Source organism: Ranitomeya imitator, chromosome 3 (genome assembly GCF_032444005.1).
Source record: "Ranitomeya imitator isolate aRanImi1 chromosome 3, aRanImi1.pri, whole genome shotgun sequence".
Classification (NCBI taxonomy): domain Eukaryota; kingdom Metazoa; phylum Chordata; class Amphibia; order Anura; family Dendrobatidae; genus Ranitomeya; species Ranitomeya imitator.
The window spans coordinates 79,926,706-79,945,426 of NC_091284.1; the positions used below are offsets into that span (position 1 = coordinate 79,926,706).

The 18,721-nt window shown below is 44.4% G+C and overlaps 1 protein-coding gene across 2 annotated transcripts in view; it reads left to right on the forward strand.

The window, feature by feature from the left end:
- Window positions 1-18,721, forward strand: part of EPHA6 (EPH receptor A6) — a 1,249,313-nt gene that overhangs the window by 1,133,135 nt on the left and 97,457 nt on the right. For both annotated transcript variants that reach the window (XM_069760991.1, XM_069760992.1), the window contains one exon: window positions 2,425-2,634. In XM_069760991.1, coding sequence (XP_069617092.1) covers window positions 2,425-2,634 — 210 coding nt within the window. The remainder of the gene's footprint in view (window positions 1-2,424; window positions 2,635-18,721) is intronic.

Consider the following 18,721-nt stretch of genomic DNA (forward strand, 5'->3'; position numbering starts at 1 on the left):
AGATAATCCTCCGATGCCTATGTCCCTTGTAAAAGACAAAATAATAAACCGTCATACTCCTCACCAGTCCCACGAGAAGATAATACATATCTGTCATGGTTACACTGGAAAGCAGGTATTGATATAGAGGTAGGATCTGTAAGCACTGGAGGCCACAGGCAGACAGAACCCAGAAAGTAGATATGGATATGAAGTAGGTAATGGAACCACTGGAGGCCATGGGCAGACAGAATCCAAATGAAACTAAGAGTCTTAGTACCAAGACACAAGTGTGTGTCTTGGTGGGTCTTATATAGGTCTAGGCAGCCACATGGGAGCACGCCAGGCCATTTGCGAAATGAGTACAACAGAGTTGATCAGACCAGGGTGATGAGAGCAAAGCCCAGACCTGGAATAGGTGTGTAATACGTAAATCTTGGTCATTAGTACAGATACAGTGATTTTCTATGTAACGTTTACCACAATATCATATGCTATTGACCTGCCTTAAAGTGTGGCCTCATATCTGATGTAATGCTTACAGTCATGGCCAAAAGTATTGACACCCCTGCAATTCTGTCAGATAATACTCATTTTCTTCCTGAAAATGATTGCAAACACAAATTATTTGGTATTATTATCTTCATTTAATTTGTCTTAAATGAAAAAAACACAAAAAGAATTGTCCTAAAGCCAAATTGGATATAATTCTACACCAAACATAAAAAAGAGGGCGGACAAAAGTATTGGCACTGTTCGAAAAATCATGTGATGCTTCTCTAATTTGTGTAATTAACAGCACCTGTAACTTACCTGTGGCACCTAACAGGTGTTGGCAATAACTAAATCACACTTGCAGCCAGTTGACATGGATTAAAGTTGACTCAACCTCTGTCCTGTGTCCTTGTGTGTACCACATTGAGCATGAAGAAAAGAAAGAAGACCAAAGAACTGTCTGAGGACTTGAGAAGCCAAATTGTGCGGAAGCATGAGCAATCTCAAGGCTACAAGTCCATCTCCAAAGACCTGAATGTTCCTGTGTCTACCGTGCGCAGTGTCATCAAGAAGTTTAAAGCCCATGGCACTGTGGCTAACCTCCCTAGATGTGGACAGAAAAGAAAAATTGACAAGAGATTTCAATGCAAGATTGTGCGGATGTTGGATAAAGAACCTCGACTAACATCCAAACAAGTTCAAGCTGCCCTGCAGTCCGAGGGCACGACAGTGTCAACCCGTACTATCCGTCAGCGTCGGAATGAAATGGACTGTATGGTAGGAGATCCAGGAAGACCCCACTTCTTACCCCGAGACATAAAAAAGCCAGGCTGGAGTTTGCCAAAACTTCCCTAAAAAGCCTAAAACGTTTTGGAAGAATGTTCTCTGGTCAGATGAGACAAAAGTAGAGCTTTTTGGCAAAGGCATCAACATAGAGTTTACAGGAGAAAAAAAGAGGCATTCAAAGAAAAGAACACGGTCCCTACAGTTAAACATGGCGGAGGTTCCCTGATGTTTTGGGGTTGCTTTGCTGCCTCTGGCACTGCACTTCTTGACCGTGCGCATGGCATTATGAAGTCTGAAGACTACCAACAAATTTTGCAGCATAATGTAGGGCCCAGTGTGAGAAAGCTGGGTCTCCCTCAGAGGTCGTGGGTCTTCCAGTAGGACAATGACCCAAAACACACTTCAAAAAGCACTAGAAAATGATTTGAGAGAAAGCACTGGAGACTTCTAAGGTGGACAGCAATGAGTCCAGACCTGAATCCCATAGAACACCTGTGGAGAGATCTAAAAATGGCAGTTTGGAGAAGGCACCCTTCAAATATCAGGGACCTGGAGCAGTTTGCCAAAGAAGAATGGTCTAAAATTCCAGCAGAGCATTGTAAAAAACTAATTGATGGTTACCGGAAGTGGTTGGTCACAGTTATTTTGGCTCAAGGTTGTGCAACCAAGTTTTAGGCTGAGGGTGCCAATACTTTTGTCTGGCCCATTTTTGGAGTTTTGTGTGAAATGATCAATGTTTTGCTTTTTGCTTCATTCTCTTTTGTGTTTTTTCATTTAAGACAAATTAAATGAAGATAATAATACCAAATAATTTGTGTTTGCAATCATTTTCAGGAAGAAAATAAGTATTATCTGACAGAATTGCAGGGGTGTCAATACTTTTGATCATGACTGTATGTCTTTCTGTGTAGCTTCCCATTGATTTTATGAATTTTTACATTTTATAATATATATTTACATTTAATAAAAACATATTTATATTTATGTGTGAGCGTTTATATGTTATTTTCTAGGTTTAGTTGCTTTGGTACCCACTCACTATACATACTTAGATTAATGTGTTTTTTTTGGTTGACTAACGATTTTCTACAATAGTAAAACAAGATATACGGTAAATGTTTTTACTATATTGTAACATGATTTTCTTTATTCTCTACTGTGCAGAAACACGATGGCCATTTTACAGTCATCCAGTTGGTTGGCATGTTACGAGGAATTGCCTCAGGGATGAGATACCTATCTGACATGGGGTATGTTCATCGGGATTTGGCTGCCAGGAATATCCTTGTCAACAGCAACTTGGTGTGCAAAGTTTCAGATTTTGGACTTTCAAGAGTTTTAGAAGATGACCCTGAAGCTGCGTACACAACCACAGTAAGTTCACAAAGACATGTAAGCATGTGGTACATATTAAGGAGGGTCATTAGAAGAGCTGTATGACTATGACGAGAAATAAATTGGATCTCCTAAAAATCATTAAAGGGTGTAGCGTTTCGCCTACTACGTGTCTTAGGGAACACTCACATGACCGCGATATTCAGGCACAGTTTTCCACTTAAGCAGGCAATCCGGTTTATTTAAATTCAGCATAAACCAGATAGAGTACAGTCCATTTCATTGCATCCACAAAACATTATAGGACATAAGTCAGTTCATATAGTAGATACACCTCTCTGCCTTTCTTACAACCTCTTTGTCTGAGGTTACCTTCCAGGAGCTCCTGCTCCACACACTGACCTCCTGTCAGTCCTCTCTTCTGGGGAACTGCCTTACGGGGATCACTGTCCTTGTGACCAGGGCACTCCCGACAGTCCAGGCCCACCGAAAGTCAGTAGCTCCCCAACACAGCGCCATCACTGACTCTGCACACAGGCCACTCTGTAGTGTCCAGCCTGGACACATGGAAGTCTGTCCAAGCTGACAGACTCCCAGACAACTCTCACTCGCATGTGCCAAACACACCTCCATTTAGGTAGCCTGTAACCACAACCACACATGAGGTAACATCACATGCACTGGTCACATGATCATGACATCACTGCAGGTCCTCAAACTCCTGCAGGGAAAAGGGGAGCAGTGAGCATCCCCACTCAGAGGTGAGGTATATGGGTAGCCAGACCCTACCATCTCTCATAGCTACCCGCAACCTGGACCCAGGTGCACTAAACGGCATCTTTAGTGCTTTTGTGCACTAAAGATAAAAAACTCCGGGTTGCATCGCAGGGAGCATCCATTCCTGTGACACATACCTCTCATTAACCACACGACCACCAGGCACACCACAAGGGTTATTCCCAAAATCATAAGATGGACACTACTGTATATGATAGGGGATATCTTACTGATTGTTGGAAGTCCAACTACTGGAGCCCCCTACGATCCCAACAATGGGGATCTGAATCTTGGAAACCTGGATCTCTCCTATCTATATTGGAGCAGAGATGCACAGGCTCAAACTCAACTCTATCCAGTTTCTATGGGACAATGAATGAGGAAATCCAGAAAACTTAGTACGGCACACAACTATTTCAGCAGCCCCATAGACAGTGAATAGAGTGGACATGAAGCATGTGACACAGTCTGACTTCTGGTACTAAGTTTAATACCGTAAATATTTCTTTCCTGATCACATTGTAAGAATGTTGGATTTAGCACCTAGGAATGAAAAAGACTGCATGCCATAAGATCTATTAAAGGTGTGGGGCAAAAGGTTTGTCTGAGGTCTGAAAGCACTTTGGGTTATGTATTATTGGGTATGATATATTATTAGGATGTATTTTAGGTTCAGACCTAGGGTTAGTACTTATTTTGATGACTGGTCCCTAAATTTATACTAAGGGTTTAGTCTGGGGTCTCTAATTATTTTGGGAGTCTGGAATCATTTTGGGTTGTGATGAAATGGACACAAGCATGACTAGTGATTGAGGCCTTAGCTTGATGGTGTTTTAAATGTACAGCACAAACCAATATAAATCAGTGTGGCATATGTTAATACCACTGATAATCCTATCATTTATCATTATTTAAAGGCACTGCATAAAAATAGACAAACATGTGTATAAGAAGTCATACATACCCTTTTGTCATGACTGTGTTGTCGGGTGTCCCGTGACCAGGGCTTCCTTCCCTGTCCCTAACTCACCCTGTTCCCCGGATTACTTCTGATGGTGAAGATGCTGGGACCTTGCCTTAACTCCTGAATCTGCCCTCAGTCTGTACCCTTCCCCCACCCAGGGAAGAGGGGAGTAGTAGTGTACCGTAATACACCAACCAGTCTAACAAGGTAATATGAACAGGGATACCGAAAAATACCAAACATGCAAATATACAAACACAGATAACAGAAGAATGCACAGAGGAGTGGAGGATGGGGTTAAACCAACATAGGATAAGAAAGGGAATTATCACACACTCAAAACCTCCAGCAACCTCCAGCCATGTAGCATAAGCTAACTCTGACAATGAGTGCCAGCCGGAATCTATATTATATGGGAGTTGGGAGACGCTAACAGTGCACAGCTGAGAGCCTCAGCTCCAGGAGCTCTCAACTGAGCAGATTAACCCCTGAACTGCTAAGATAAATTTACACCATTTACTATGAAGGTGAAAAGCTTCAAAAAACAGTACAGAAGAAGGAGAAATCAGACGCTGTGGTCTTCTGGCTCCTCTCTGTCGAGGTAAACCAGTGACAGCCTTGTTACAGTCCTGGAGCAAGTGGGTTTCCAAAAGCCATATAAGATTTCAGTAATGGTGAAGATCTAGATAGAAAGTTAAGGATTCTCCAGCTATGCCTTTCCAACTGTTTCTACTCAGCATTCCAGACAGTTATCTATATTTTACACTTTTTTTCCATAAACCCTATTGTCCTTGACTCAGGCTGTACGTTACACAAAATGAAGTTTACAGTAGTGACATCACTCCTTCTGAGTAGGGTTGAGCGAAACGGGTCGTTCATTTTCAAAAGTCGCCGACTTTTGGCAAAGTCGGGTTTCATGAAACCCGATCCGACCCCTGTGCGGGGTCGGCCATGCGGTACGCGACTTTCGCGCCAAAGTCGCGTTTCAATGACGCGAAAAGCGCCATTTCTCAGCCAATGAAGGTAAACGCAGAGTGTGGGCAGCGTGATGACATAGGTCCTGGTCCCCACCATCTTAGAGAAGGGCATTGCAGTGATTGGCTTGCTGTCTGCGGCGTCACAGGGGCTATAAAGGGGAGTTCCCGCCGACCGCCATGTTACTGCTGCTGATCTGAGCTTAAGGAGAGGTTGCTGCCGCTTCGTCAGAAGCAAGGATAGCGTTAGGCAGGGTCCATTAACCACCAAACCGCTTGTGCTGTAGCGATTTCCACTGCCCAACACCACCTTCGGTGTGCAGGGACAGTGGAAGCTACATTTTTTTTTTTTTTCCCCCTCAGCGCTGTAGCTCATTGGGCTGCCCTAGAAGGCTCCCTGATAGCTGCATTGCTGTGTGTACGCCGCTGTGCAAACCAACTGCTTTTTTCAAAGCACAAATCCTCTTGTTCCTTCCTTTCTGCACAGCTATCTTTTTGGTTTGTACACACTTTTTATTTAATTTGTGCATCAGTCCACTCCTTATTGCTGCCTGCCATACCTGGCTGAGATTACTGCAGGGAGATAGTAATTGAAGGACACTCCCTGTTTTTTTTTTTGTGGGAGATTAAGATTGACATTTCTGCTAGAGTGCCATCCCTGTCTGTGTCATCTCTCACTCAGTGGGCCATAGAAAGCCTATTTATTTTTTTGCTTGATTTGGGTTATAAAATCTACCTGAAAAAATCACTACATCAATCAGTGGGAGAAAAATATTGGCCTCAGGGCTTGTGTGCCACTCTTGACTCCTGTGTGCATCATCACTCACTCAGTGGGCCATAGAAAGCCTATTTATTTTTTTGCTTGATTTTGGTTCTAAAATCTACCTGAAAAAATCACTACATCAATCAGTGGGAGAAAAATATTGGCCTCAGGGCTTGTGTGCCACTCCTGACTCCTGTGTGCATCATCACTCACTCAGTGGGCCATAGAAAGCCCATTTTTTTTTTTTTTTTGCTTTATTTGGGTTCTAAATTCTACCTGAAAAAATCAATAAATCAATCAGTGGGAGATTAATATTGGCCTTTGGGCTTGTGTGCCAGTCCTAAGCGTGCCATCTCTCTCTCTCAGATAGTGGGCCATAGAAAGCCTATTCATTTATTTTTTTTTTTATTGGGTTTATAAATTTTCCCTGGAAAAAAAAAAAAAAGTGGGAGATTAATATTGGCCTCTGGGCTTGTGTGCCAGTCCTGAGCGTGCCATCTCTCTCACAAATAGTGGGCCATAGAAAGCCTATTTATTTATTTTTTTTTGGTTTTATAAATTCTCCCTTAAAAAAAATAGGGAGATTAATATTGGCCTTTGGGCTTGTGTGCCAGTCCTAAGCGTGCCATCTCTCTCTGTCTCTCAGATAGTGGGCCATAGAAAGCCTATTTATTATTTTTTTTATTGGGTTTATAAATTTTCCCTGGAACAAAAAAAAAAAAGTGGGAGATAAATATTGGCCTCTGGGCTTGTGTGCCACTCCTGACTCCTGTGTGCGTCATCTCTCACTCAGTGGGCCATAGAAAGCCTTTTTTTGTTTTATTTGTTTTCTAAATTCTCCCTGAAAAAATCATTTTATTTTATTTGGTTTCTAAATTCTTCCTGAAAAAATCATTTTATTCTATTTTTTTTTTCCTAAAGTCTCCCTGAAAAAAAAAAAAAAAAAACAAATCAGTGGGAGATTAATATTGCCCTTTCTGCTTGTGTGCCAGTCTTGACTCCTGGGTGTGCCATCTCTCTCTCTCTCTCCAATTGTGGGCCATAGAAAGCCTATTATTTTTTTAGCTTGATTTGGGTTCCAAAATCTACCTGAAAAAATCACTACATCAATCAGTGGGAGATAAATATTGGCCTCTGGGCTTGTGTGCCACTCCTGACTCCTGTGTGCGTCATCTCTCACTCAGTGGGCCATAGAAAGCCTTTTTTTGTTTTATTTGTTTTCTAAATTCTCCCTGAAAAAATCATTTTATTTTATTTGGTTTCTAAATTCTTCCTGAAAAAATCATTTTATTCTATTTTTTTTTTCCTAAAGTCTCCCTGAAAAAAAAACAAAAAACAAATCAGTGGGAGATTAATATTGCCCTTTCTGCTTGTGTGCCAGTCTTGACTCCTGGGTGTGCCATCTTTCTCTCTCTCTCCAATTGTGGGCCATAGAAAGCCTATTATTTTTTTTAGCTTGATTTGGGTTCCAAAATCTACCTGAAAAAATCACTACATAAATCAGTGGGAGATAAATATTGGCCTCTGGGCTTGTGTGCCACTCCTGACTCCTGTGTGCGTCATCTCTCACTCAGTGGGCCATAGAAAGCCTTTTTTTGTTTTATTTGTTTTCTAAATTCTCCCTGAAAAAATAATTTTATTTTATTTGGTTTCTAAATTCTTCCTGAAAAAATCATTTTATTCTATTTTTTTTTTCCTAAAGTCTCCCTGAAAAAAAAAAAACAAAAACAAATCAGTGGGAGATTAATATTGCCCTTTCTGCTTGTGTGCCAGTCTTGACTCCTGGGTGTGCCATCTCTCTCTCTCTCTCCAATTGTGGGCCATAGAAAGCCTATTATTTTTTTAGCTTGATTTGGGTTCCAAAATCTACCTGAAAAAATCACTACATCAATCAGTGGGAGATAAATATTGGCCTCTGGGCTTGTGTGCCACTCCTGACTCCTGTGTGCGTCATCTCTCACTCAGTGGGCCATAGAAAGCCTTTTTTTGTTTTATTTGTTTTCTAAATTCTCCCTGAAAAAATCATTTTATTTTATTTGGTTTCTAAATTCTTCCTGAAAAAATCATTTTATTCTATTTTTTTTTTCCTAAAGTCTCCCTGAAAAAAAAAAAAAAAAACAAACAAATCAGTGGGAGATTAATATTGCCCTTTCTGCTTGTGTGCCAGTCTTGACTCCTGGGTGTGCCATCTCTCTCTCTCTCTCCAATTGTGGGCCATAGAAAGCCTATTATTTTTTTTAGCTTGATTTGGGTTCCAAAATCTACCTGAAAAAATCACTACATCAATCAGTGGGAGATAAATATTGGCCTCTGGGCTTGTGTGCCACTCCTGACTCCTGTGTGCGTCATCTCTCACTCAGTGGGCCATAGAAAGCCTTTTTTTGTTTTATTTGTTTTCTAAATTCTCCCTGAAAAAATCATTTTATTTTCTTTGGTTTCTAAATTCTTCCTGAAAAAATCATTTTATTCTATTTTTTTTTTTTCCTAAAGTCTCCCTGAAAAAAAAAAAAAAATCAAATCAGTGGGAGATTAATATTTACATTTGTGCTTCAGTGACAGTCCTGCGTGTGTGGCATCTCTCTCATTTGTTGCCACCAACAACAGAGTGTGTAACATTGTGCCTGATTTTCGTTGTGGTCTCACTCACCTGTAAAGGGGTAGCTAAATCATACTGAAGTTATAGCTCACCGTGTAATTTGTGTGACAGCAACAAATACCGTTAGTTTGTTTACGTTTTTAAAACAATGAGGAAGTATGGTGGAAGAGGTCGTGGCCGGGGGCGTTCATTGTCAGCTGGTAATGAGGGTAGTGGTAGTGGTGGAGCATCAGCTGGTCGTGGGAAAAAAAATATTGCACCTAAGTCTGGAGCAGTGGAGCCAGGTTCGTCGTCTGGCTACACAAGGCCTCGAACGCTCCCTTTTCTGGGAGTAGGAAAACCGCTTTTAAAGCCGGAGCAGCAAGAGCAAGTTTTGGCTTATCTTGCTGACTCAGCCTCTAGCTCTTTTGCCTCCTCTCGTGAAACTGGTAAATGTCAAAGCAGCGCGTCGTTAGTGGATGTTCACGGTCAGGGACAAGTCGCTTCCTTGTCCTCTTCAGCAAAAACAACAACAGAGAAGAATGCAGCAGGCGACACAACGGGTTACTCCATGGAGCTCTTTACACATACCGTCCCTGGCTTAGAAAGTGAAGCAGTTAACAGTCCATGCCCATTACAAGTTGAATCTGACATGGAGTGCACTGATGCACAGCCACAGCCAGACTACTATGCTGGTCCTTTGACTCAGACCACAACATTGCCCTCGCAGGGTGCTGATCAAGAATCAGACCCTGATGAGACTATGTTGCCCCATCACGAACGCTATACCACCGACCGACACGGTGACACAGACGAAGTTGCACACGAGCTACAAGAAGAGGTAATAGATGACCCAGTTCTTGACCCCGATTGGCAGCCATTGGGGGAACAGGGTGCAGGCGGCAGCAGTTCTGAAGCGGAGGAGGAGGGGCCGCAGCAGGCATCAACATCGCAACAGGTTCCATCTGCCGGGCCCGTATCTTGCCCAAAACGCGTGGCAAAGCTAAAACCTGTTGGAGGACAGCGTGGCCATCCGGTTAAAGCTCAGTCTGCAATGCCTGAAAAGGTATCCGATGCTAGAAAGAGTGCAGTCTGGCATTTTTTTAAACAACATCCAATTGATCAGCGCAAAGTCATCTGTCAAAAATGTTCAACTACCTTAAGCAGAGGACAGAATCTGAAAAGTCTCAATACAAGTTGCATGCATAGACATTTAACCACCATGCATTTGCAAGCCTGGACTAACTACCAAACGTCCCTTAAGGTTGTAGCACCCTCGGCCAATGAAGCTAGTCAGCAACGCAACATCCCTTCCGGCAGTGTAGGGCCACCATTTTCTGCACCACCTGCAGTATCTGTGCAGGTTTCTTTGCCAGGCCAAAGCCGTCAGGGTCAGGGAATCACCAGTTTCGTAGTAGGAAACACTGCATCTAGGGCACCGGTGGCAACAATACCATCTCCCACCGTCTCTCAGTCTGCCATGTCCACCGGCACCCCCGATAGTTCCACGATCTCCAGCTCTCCAGTCCAGCTCACCCTACATGAGACTATGGTTAGAAAAAGGAAGTACTTAGCCTCGCATCCGCGTACACAGGGTTTGAATGCACACATAGCTAGACTAATCTCGTTAGAGATGATGCCCTACCGGTTAGTTGAAAGCGAAGCTTTCAAAGCCCTGATGGACTACGCTGTACCACGCTACGAGCTACCCAGTCGACACTTTTTTTCCAGAAAAGCCATCCCAGCCCTCCACCAGCATGTTAAAGAGCGCATCGTCCATGCACTCAGGCAATCTGTGAGCACAAAGGTGCACCTGACAACAGATGCATGGACCAGTAGGCATGGCCAGGGACGTTACGTGTCCATCACGGCACACTGGGTAAATGTGGTGGATGCAGGGTCCACAGGGGACAGCAAGTTTGGGACAGTTCTGCCTAGCCCACGGTCTAGGAAACAATTGGCTGTAGCCGTTCGCACCCCCTCCTCCTCCTCTTCGTCCTCCTGCAGAAGCGAGAGCTCGTCCACAGACCGCAGTCGCACAACCACTCCATCCGCAGCTGCCACTGTTGCACACCAGGTCTCCCATTATGGGGCAGCTACTGGCAAACGTCAGCAGGCTGTATTGGCTATGAAGTGTTTGGGCGACAACAGACACACCGCGGAAGTTCTGTCCGAGTTCTTGCAGAAAGAAACGCAGTCGTGGCTGGGCACTGTAGATCTTGAGGCAGGCAAGGTAGTGAGTGATAACAGAAGGAATTTCATGGCTGCCATCTCCCTTTCCCAACTGAAACACATTCCTTTCCTGGCTCACACCTTAAACCTGGTGGTGCAGTGCTTCCTGAAAAGTTATCCGGTGTTATCCGACCTGCTCCTCAAAGTGCGTGGACTTTGCTCACATATCCGCCGTTCGCCCGTACACTCCAGCCGTATGCAGACCTATCAGCGTTCTTTGAACCTTCCCCAGCATCGCCTAATCATAGACGTTGCAACAAGGTGGAACTCAACACTGCACATGCTTCAGAGACTGTGTGAACAGAGGCGGGCTGTTATGTTTTTGTGGGAGGATACACATACACGGGCAGGCAGTAGGATGGCAGACATGGAGTTGTCAGGTGTGCAGTGGTCGAAGATTCAAGACATGTGTCAAGTCCTTCAGTGTTTTGAGGAATGCACACGGCTGGTTAGTGCAGACAACGCCATAATAAGCATGAGCATCCCCCTAATGCGTCTGCTGATGCAAAGTTTGACGCACATAAAGGATCAGGCGTCTGCAGCTGAGGAAGAGGAAAGCCTTGATGACAGTCAGCCATTGTCTGGCCAGGGCAGTGTACAGGACGAGGTAGCGGGCGAAGAGGAGGAGGAGGACGAGGAGGATGATGGGGATGATTATATTTTTAATGAGGAAGCTTTTCCGGGGCCACTGGAAATTGGTGGCGCGGCAAGGCCGGGTTCTGGTTTTTTGAGGGACACAAGTGACGTGGATTTGCCTGAAACTGCCCCTCAACCAAGCACAACCGCAGATTTGAGAACTGGAACTTTGGCCCACATGGCGGATTATGCCTTACGTATCCTCAAAAGGGACACACGCATAACTAAAATGATGAATGATGACGATTACTGGTTGGCCTGCCTCCTTGATCCTCGCTATAAAGGCAAATTGCAAAATATAATGCCACATGAGAACTTGGAACTAATATTAGCAACCAAACAATCAACTCTTGTTGACCGTTTGCTTCTGGCATTCCCTGCACACAGCGCCCGTGATCGTTCTCACACGAGCTGCAGGGGCCAGCAGACCAGAGGAGTTAGAGGGGCAGAAATCAGAAGTGGCGTTGGCCAGAGGGGTTTTCTGACCAGGTTGTGGAGTGATTTTGCTATGACCGCAGACAGGACAGGTACTGCAGCATCAATTCAAAGTGACAGGAGACAACATTTGTCCAGTATGGTTACAAACTATTTTTCATCCCTTATCGATGTTCTCCCTCAACCGTCATTCCCATTTGATTACTGGGCATCAAAATTAGACACCTGGCCAGAATTGGCAGAATATGCATTGCAGGAGCTTGCTTGCCCGGCAGCTAGTGTCCTATCAGAAAGAGTATTCAGTGCTGCAGGTTCAATACTAACAGAAAAAAGGACTCGTCTGGCTACCCAAAATGTAGATGATCTAACCTTCATTAAAATGAACCACAACTGGATTTCGAAATCTTTTGCCCCACCTTGCCCGGCTGACACCTAGCTTTCCTATGAAAAGGTCTTGCCTGTGGACTATTCTGAATGCCTTTTCCAATCTCGTAATTTTCTGCACCTGATTGTCCAGCATACGACATGTTTACACCTCACTAAATGGCCAAACTCCCCACACGGGGCCGTGGTATCGACACTTGGCGACAGCACCCGTGAGAGTGCAGTTTGTCTGAAGAGGTGGGTGAGCCCGCTTTTGGTCGACGGCACTGCCACTGGGTCCCTCCTAGTACAATAAAGTGTCTCTGGCGGTGGTGGTGCGCACCCAACGTCAGACACACCGTTGTAATATGAGGGGCCCTGGGCCTGTACCGCCGGCCACAAGACAGTTTCCCCCCACCCCAGCTCAAACAGTGCTCTACCACTTGCAAAATTATCTCACAGCTCCACCAATGTTTAGTCTATGCGCTGACATCCTTCAATGCCTGCCACTGACAATACCATTGTATTGACATTTTTGTTATGTTAGGCCTTCGATGCCTGTCTGCGGTGACTCCTTCCACTAGGCCTCCACTGACCACACCACTGCTGCCCGTGTACCCCTGGAACCAATTTAAAATTGCCTACAGCCATGTGTTATTATTTTAGGCCTTCGATGCCTGTCTGCGGTCACTCCTTCCACTAGGCCTCCACTGACCACACCACTGCTGCCCGTGTACCCCTGTAACCAATTTAAAATTGCCTACAGCCATGTGTTATTATTTTAGGCCTTCGATGCCTGTCTGTGGTCACTCCTTCCACTAGGCCTCCACTGACCACACCACTGCTACCCGTGTACCCCTGTAACCAATTTAAAATTGCCTACAGCCATGTGTTATTATTTTAGGCCTTCGATGCCTGTCTGCGGTGACTCCTTCCACTAGGCCTCCACTGACCACACCACTGCTGCCCGTGTACCCCTGGAACCAATTTAAAATTGCCTACAGCCATGTGTTATTATTTTAGGCCTTCGATGCCTGTCTGCGGTGACTCCTTCCACTAGGCCTCCACTGACCACACCACTGCTGCCCATGTACCCCTGGAACCAATTTAAAATTGCCTACAGCCATGTGTTATTATTTTAGGCCTTCGATGCCTGTCTGCGGTCACTCCTTCCACTAGGCCTCCACTGACCACACCACTGCTGCCCGTGTACCCCTGGAACCAATTTAAAATTGCCTACAGCCATGTGTTATTATTTTAGGCCTTCGATGCCTGTCTGCGGTCACTCCTTCCACTAGGCATCCACTGACCACACCACTGCTGCCCGTGTACCCCTGTAACCAATTTAAAATTGCCTACAGCCATGTGTTATTATTTTAGGCCTTCGATGCCTGTCTGTGGTCACTCCTTCCACTAGGCCTCCACTGACCACACCACTGCTGTCCGTGTACCCCTGGAACCAATTTAAAATTGCCTACAGCCATGTGTTATTATTTTAGGCCTTCGATGCCTGTCTGCGGTGACTCCTTCCACTAGGCCTCCACTGACCACACCACTGCTGCCCGTGTACCCCTGGAACCAACATCAGAAAATATAAAAATAAGTATTTTGCTTATAAAAAAGAAAATACTGGAGAGATATCAAATGCAGACATTTTAACATTAAAAACAAACACATACAACAAAAATCTGGTACAGTACTAAAAATGGCCACCAGCTACAATAACTTTCTCCTGCAAGTAGTTAACTGAAAGGTTTTTTCAATTTTAAACACAGATATGGCATCCACCGAGTGTTGTCCTGTCGCGTCTTCTTTATATTATTGCCAAGAAGATGCAAAACAATGAAAATAATAAAATCATTATTTACCAAAAAAATAGAGTAAGTCAAAACCACATTGCAAATAAACATTCATTACAAATAAAGAAGCAGGGCGCGTCCGAGGGTGAGTATATACCTAATAAGAATATAATCACCCTCGGACGCGCCCTGCTTCTTTCCGACAGCCTTCCTTCCTAAGAATCAGCCCTTCCGTGGTGTAGAGAGAGGGTTTGTTACACTCCAAGGTGTTCCCCAGGTTGCCTTTCCTGAGCTTCGATCTTCCGGCTCTCGTTTAGTAGTTGTTGGAAACTACGCTGCATTGGGCCTACAAATTGGGTATGGGGTGTAGAGAGATGGTGTGTTCCACTCCAAGGTGTTCCCCAGGTTGCCTTTCCTGAGCTTCGATCTTCCGGCTCTCGTTTAGTAGTTGTTGGAAACTACGCTGCATTAGGCCTACAAATTGGGTATGGGGTGTAGAGAGATGGTGTGTTCCACTGTAGAGAGATGGTGTGTTCCACTCCAAGGTGTTCCCCAGGTTTCCTCTCCATTGCTTCGATCTTCCGGCTCTCGTTTAGTAGTTGTTGGAAACTACGCTGCATTAGGCCTACAAATTGGGTATGGGGTGTAGAGAGATGGTGTGTTACACTCCAAGGTGTTCCCCAGGTTTCCTCTCCATTGCTTCGATCTTCCGGCTCTCGTTTAGTAGTTGTTGGAAACTACGCTGCATTAGGCCTACAAATTGGGTATGGGGTGTAGAGAGATGGTGTGTTACACTCCAAGGTGTTCCCCAGGTTTCCTCTCCATTGCTTCGATCTTCCGGCTCTCGTTTAGTAGTTGTTGGAAACTACGCTGCATTGGGCCTACAAATTGGGTATGGGGTGTAGAGAGATGGTGTGTTCCACTCCAAGGTGTTCTCCAGGTTGCCTTTCCTGAGCTTCGATCTTCCGGCTCTCGTTTAGTAGTTGTTGGAAACTACGCTGCATTAGGCCTACAAATTGGGTATGGGGTGTAGAGAGATGGTGTGTTACACTCCAAGGTGTTCCCCAGGTTTCCTCTCCATTGCTTCGATCTTCCGGTTCTCGTTTAGTAGTTGTTGGAAACTACGCTGCATTAGGCCTACAAATTGGGTATGGGGTGTAGAGAGATGGTGTGTTCCACTGTAGAGAGATGGTGTGTTCCACTCCAAGGTGTTCCCCAGGTTTCCTCGCCAATGCTTCGATCATCATGCTCTCGTTTAGTAGTTGTTGGAAACTACGCTGCATTAGGCCTACAAATTGGGTATGGGGTGTAGAGAGATGGTGTGTTCCACTCCAAGGTGTTCTCCAGGTTGCCTTTCCTGAACTTCTATCTTCAGGCTCTCATTAAATTGTGGTTAAACGAAACAACTGCATTTGGCGTACTAGTTGGTTTGGGGCCTACTATCGGTGTCTGCCGCTCCTTGCTGTTCTCCTGGTTTCCTGTCCTGAAATTCCGTTTTCAGGCGCTCGTTAAGTAGTTGTTAATGTTAGACTGCATTAGGCCTACTAGTTGGGTTGGGGCCTACTATCGGTGTCTGCCACTCCTTGCTGTTCTCCTCCACTGAACAAAGCTGTGCCGCCTGTTTACTACTGTTGCCAATTTTGAACTGCATTTCGACTACTTACTGATTTGGGCCTACTCTCTGTGTCAGCCTCTCATTCCAGTTGTCCTCCACTGCAATGCCCCCTGATTAGTCCTGTGTTACCAATTTTGAACTGCATTTAGCCCACTTTATTCTTTGGGCCTATATCTGTGTTTCCTCCTCATCCTGCCCATTGCCCAGCCAGTGATAGATGAGTCTGCTGGTACATTGACCCATAACGCAACATTTCCCGTGCACGCTACACTGCAAGATTGTGACCCTGCTGAAAGTCAGGTCCCCCTTCCCGCATACCATACCACCTTACACGGGGACAAACAGGAAGGTGCAGATGAAAGTGCAGGTTCCTTCATCAGGTGGGGGGAGGAATACTAGTTGGCGACGTCACTGGCACAGGGCCTCTCATGGTACGCAAAAGTGTTGCTGCCGGTGGGAGGCGCCCCCGCCGTGCAAACACACCGCTGTACTTTGAGGGGCCCTGTGCCAGTGCCAATGCCAACGAGTGGGCCCCCCCTGCTTGCTCAGGTTCACAGCACTTGCAAAGTTGAAATACTTACCTCTCCCTGCTCCACTGCCGTGACGTGGTCCAGATTTCCTGGGCCCACTAATTACTTGAACCAGCCCTACCCACCACAACTTTAGCCAAATGACCCCCAATTTCAAATGCCTTCCAATTATTATAAGGTAAATTACGCTTGACAAGCTTCATTAAGAAGAATGGATGGTTTTGACATTAAAATGGGCACTCTAGATGTTTTCCTGGCCCCCACTCACTGCCGACTATGCTGCCCCATTGACTTGCATTGGGTTTCGTGTTTCGGTCGATCCCGACTTTACGTCATAATCGGCCGATTTCACTCGACCCGACTTTTGAGATAGTCGGGTTTCGCGAATCCCGGCTCGACTCTAAAAAGGTCAAGGTCGCTCAACTCTACTTCTGAGGCCATATCATGCCTACCGAGTCCACACCAGGGTTTGTGCTTGTATGCCACAAGATATCATTGACGGCTTGTTGCTATTGATTATGTTAATAGCACTGTTGTGGCACGCTGCCATGTACACAAGATCCTGCACTGTTTAAACAACCCTATACATTCACTCATTCAGCTGTTTATTCATTTTCCTATTTAATTATTGCCACTGATTTGTTCATTAGACAGATCACCCAGACACTCACTTCTTCACTCCCTCATTTCTGGCCATCTGTTAGAAAACAAGAAGTCAACTGCGGAGGGAAAATCGTCTACAGCTTTGTATACTAGATCCATGTTATGGGATTTCAAAATAATATTGTTAAGATATACAAATGGTGTATTATTAGCCTACTGATATAGAAAATATAATTTACCATAGTAGTATCTTCCACTGGGGGTTCCGTCTGAATCACGTATTTCAGAGATTTACATGGAATACACTGGTGTAAGCGCTCAGCGTTCAGCTCAGAATAAATGTGAGCCGAGCTTTACTTTCTATTCTAATTTTTGGGATGCAGAATTATCTAGAAAACAGCAATTTAGGAATTGATTTTGGTTGATTTTTTTATGCTGTTTACCGTGTGATAAAAGTAATAAGGCTATGTGCACACATTGCGGATTAGGCTTAGGAATTTCTGGTGCGGATTCTGCCTCTCCTGGCAGAAAACGCACCTGCGGATTTGTCGTGTTTTTAGTGCAGTTCCGCAGCGTTTTTTGTGCGTTTTTGCTGCGGTTTTCTTGCGGATTTGCTGCGTTTTTTACCCCTGTGGTTTTCTATAATGGAATGAGTACAAAAACGCTGCAGATTCGCAAAAAAGAAGTGACATGTTACTTCTTTTAAACCGCAGCGTTTCCGCAGTGGATTTTCCACAAAGTGTGAACAACATTTTTTTTCTCATGGATTTACATTGTACTGTAAATCAATTGCGGATCTGCAGCGTTTCTGCACCGCAAAAAATGCTGCAGATCCACAGAGAATCCGCAGCGTGTGAACATACCCTAGGACAGTTTTATTCTTTGGGTCTGTACGATTACAACAATATCACATTTGTACTGTATTTTTCTGTTTTAATGCTTTTCCAAGTAAAAATTCCATAACAAAAAAGTTTTTGCATGGCCTTATTCTGACAGCTGTACCTCTTTTACTTTTCCACTGTTGAAGCAGAATAAGGACTTCTTTTTTTGAAAAAAAGATACAATTTTCAGTTATACCATTCCTATTTACATACGACTTTTTGATTGCGCTTTGAGTTTTATTCTTTGTTAACTAAGAACTATTTTTTTTACTTTTTTACTTACTGCCTCTAGGAGAATTTCACTCTTATTACACTGATTACCAGTGGTGTAACTAGAGACTAATGGGCACCGATGTAATATTAGCACCTGCCCCCCACCCTTACTACATGTTGGGCTCCTTTCTGGTATTCTGTTATATATGTTCCCCATCCTGGTGTATATATATATATATATATATATATATATATATACAGGGTGGGCCATGTATATGGATACACCTGGGTGGGCCATGTATATGGATACACCTAAATAAAATGGCAATGGTTGTGATATCAACCCCCTGTTTGTGGCACATTAGTATATGGGAGGGGGAAAATTTTTCAAGATGGGTGGTGACTATGGTGGCCATTTTGTAGTCAGCCATTTTGGATCCAACTTTATAAATGGTCTACCCAGGTGTATCCATATAAATGGGCCACCTTGTATATAGTAGCATTTCATCAGATCCAGGTTCTCTTGCCTTGTCTAGTGATTGTGGCCTTAGCTTGATGGTGTTTTAAAGGGACAGCACAAACCATCAGTGATTCCAGTGTTGATAGGAGCACTGACCCCTAAGTTTGGAAAATGGCTACAACAGATCCCAGGAGCAACATCTGAACTCTGTGTCCAGAAAAGAGCAATGCGGGGAACAACTCAGATCCTGCGCAGAACTCTCAAACTCCCAGGCCTCTTGTAGAGGACCCGAGAATGAGAAAGGAG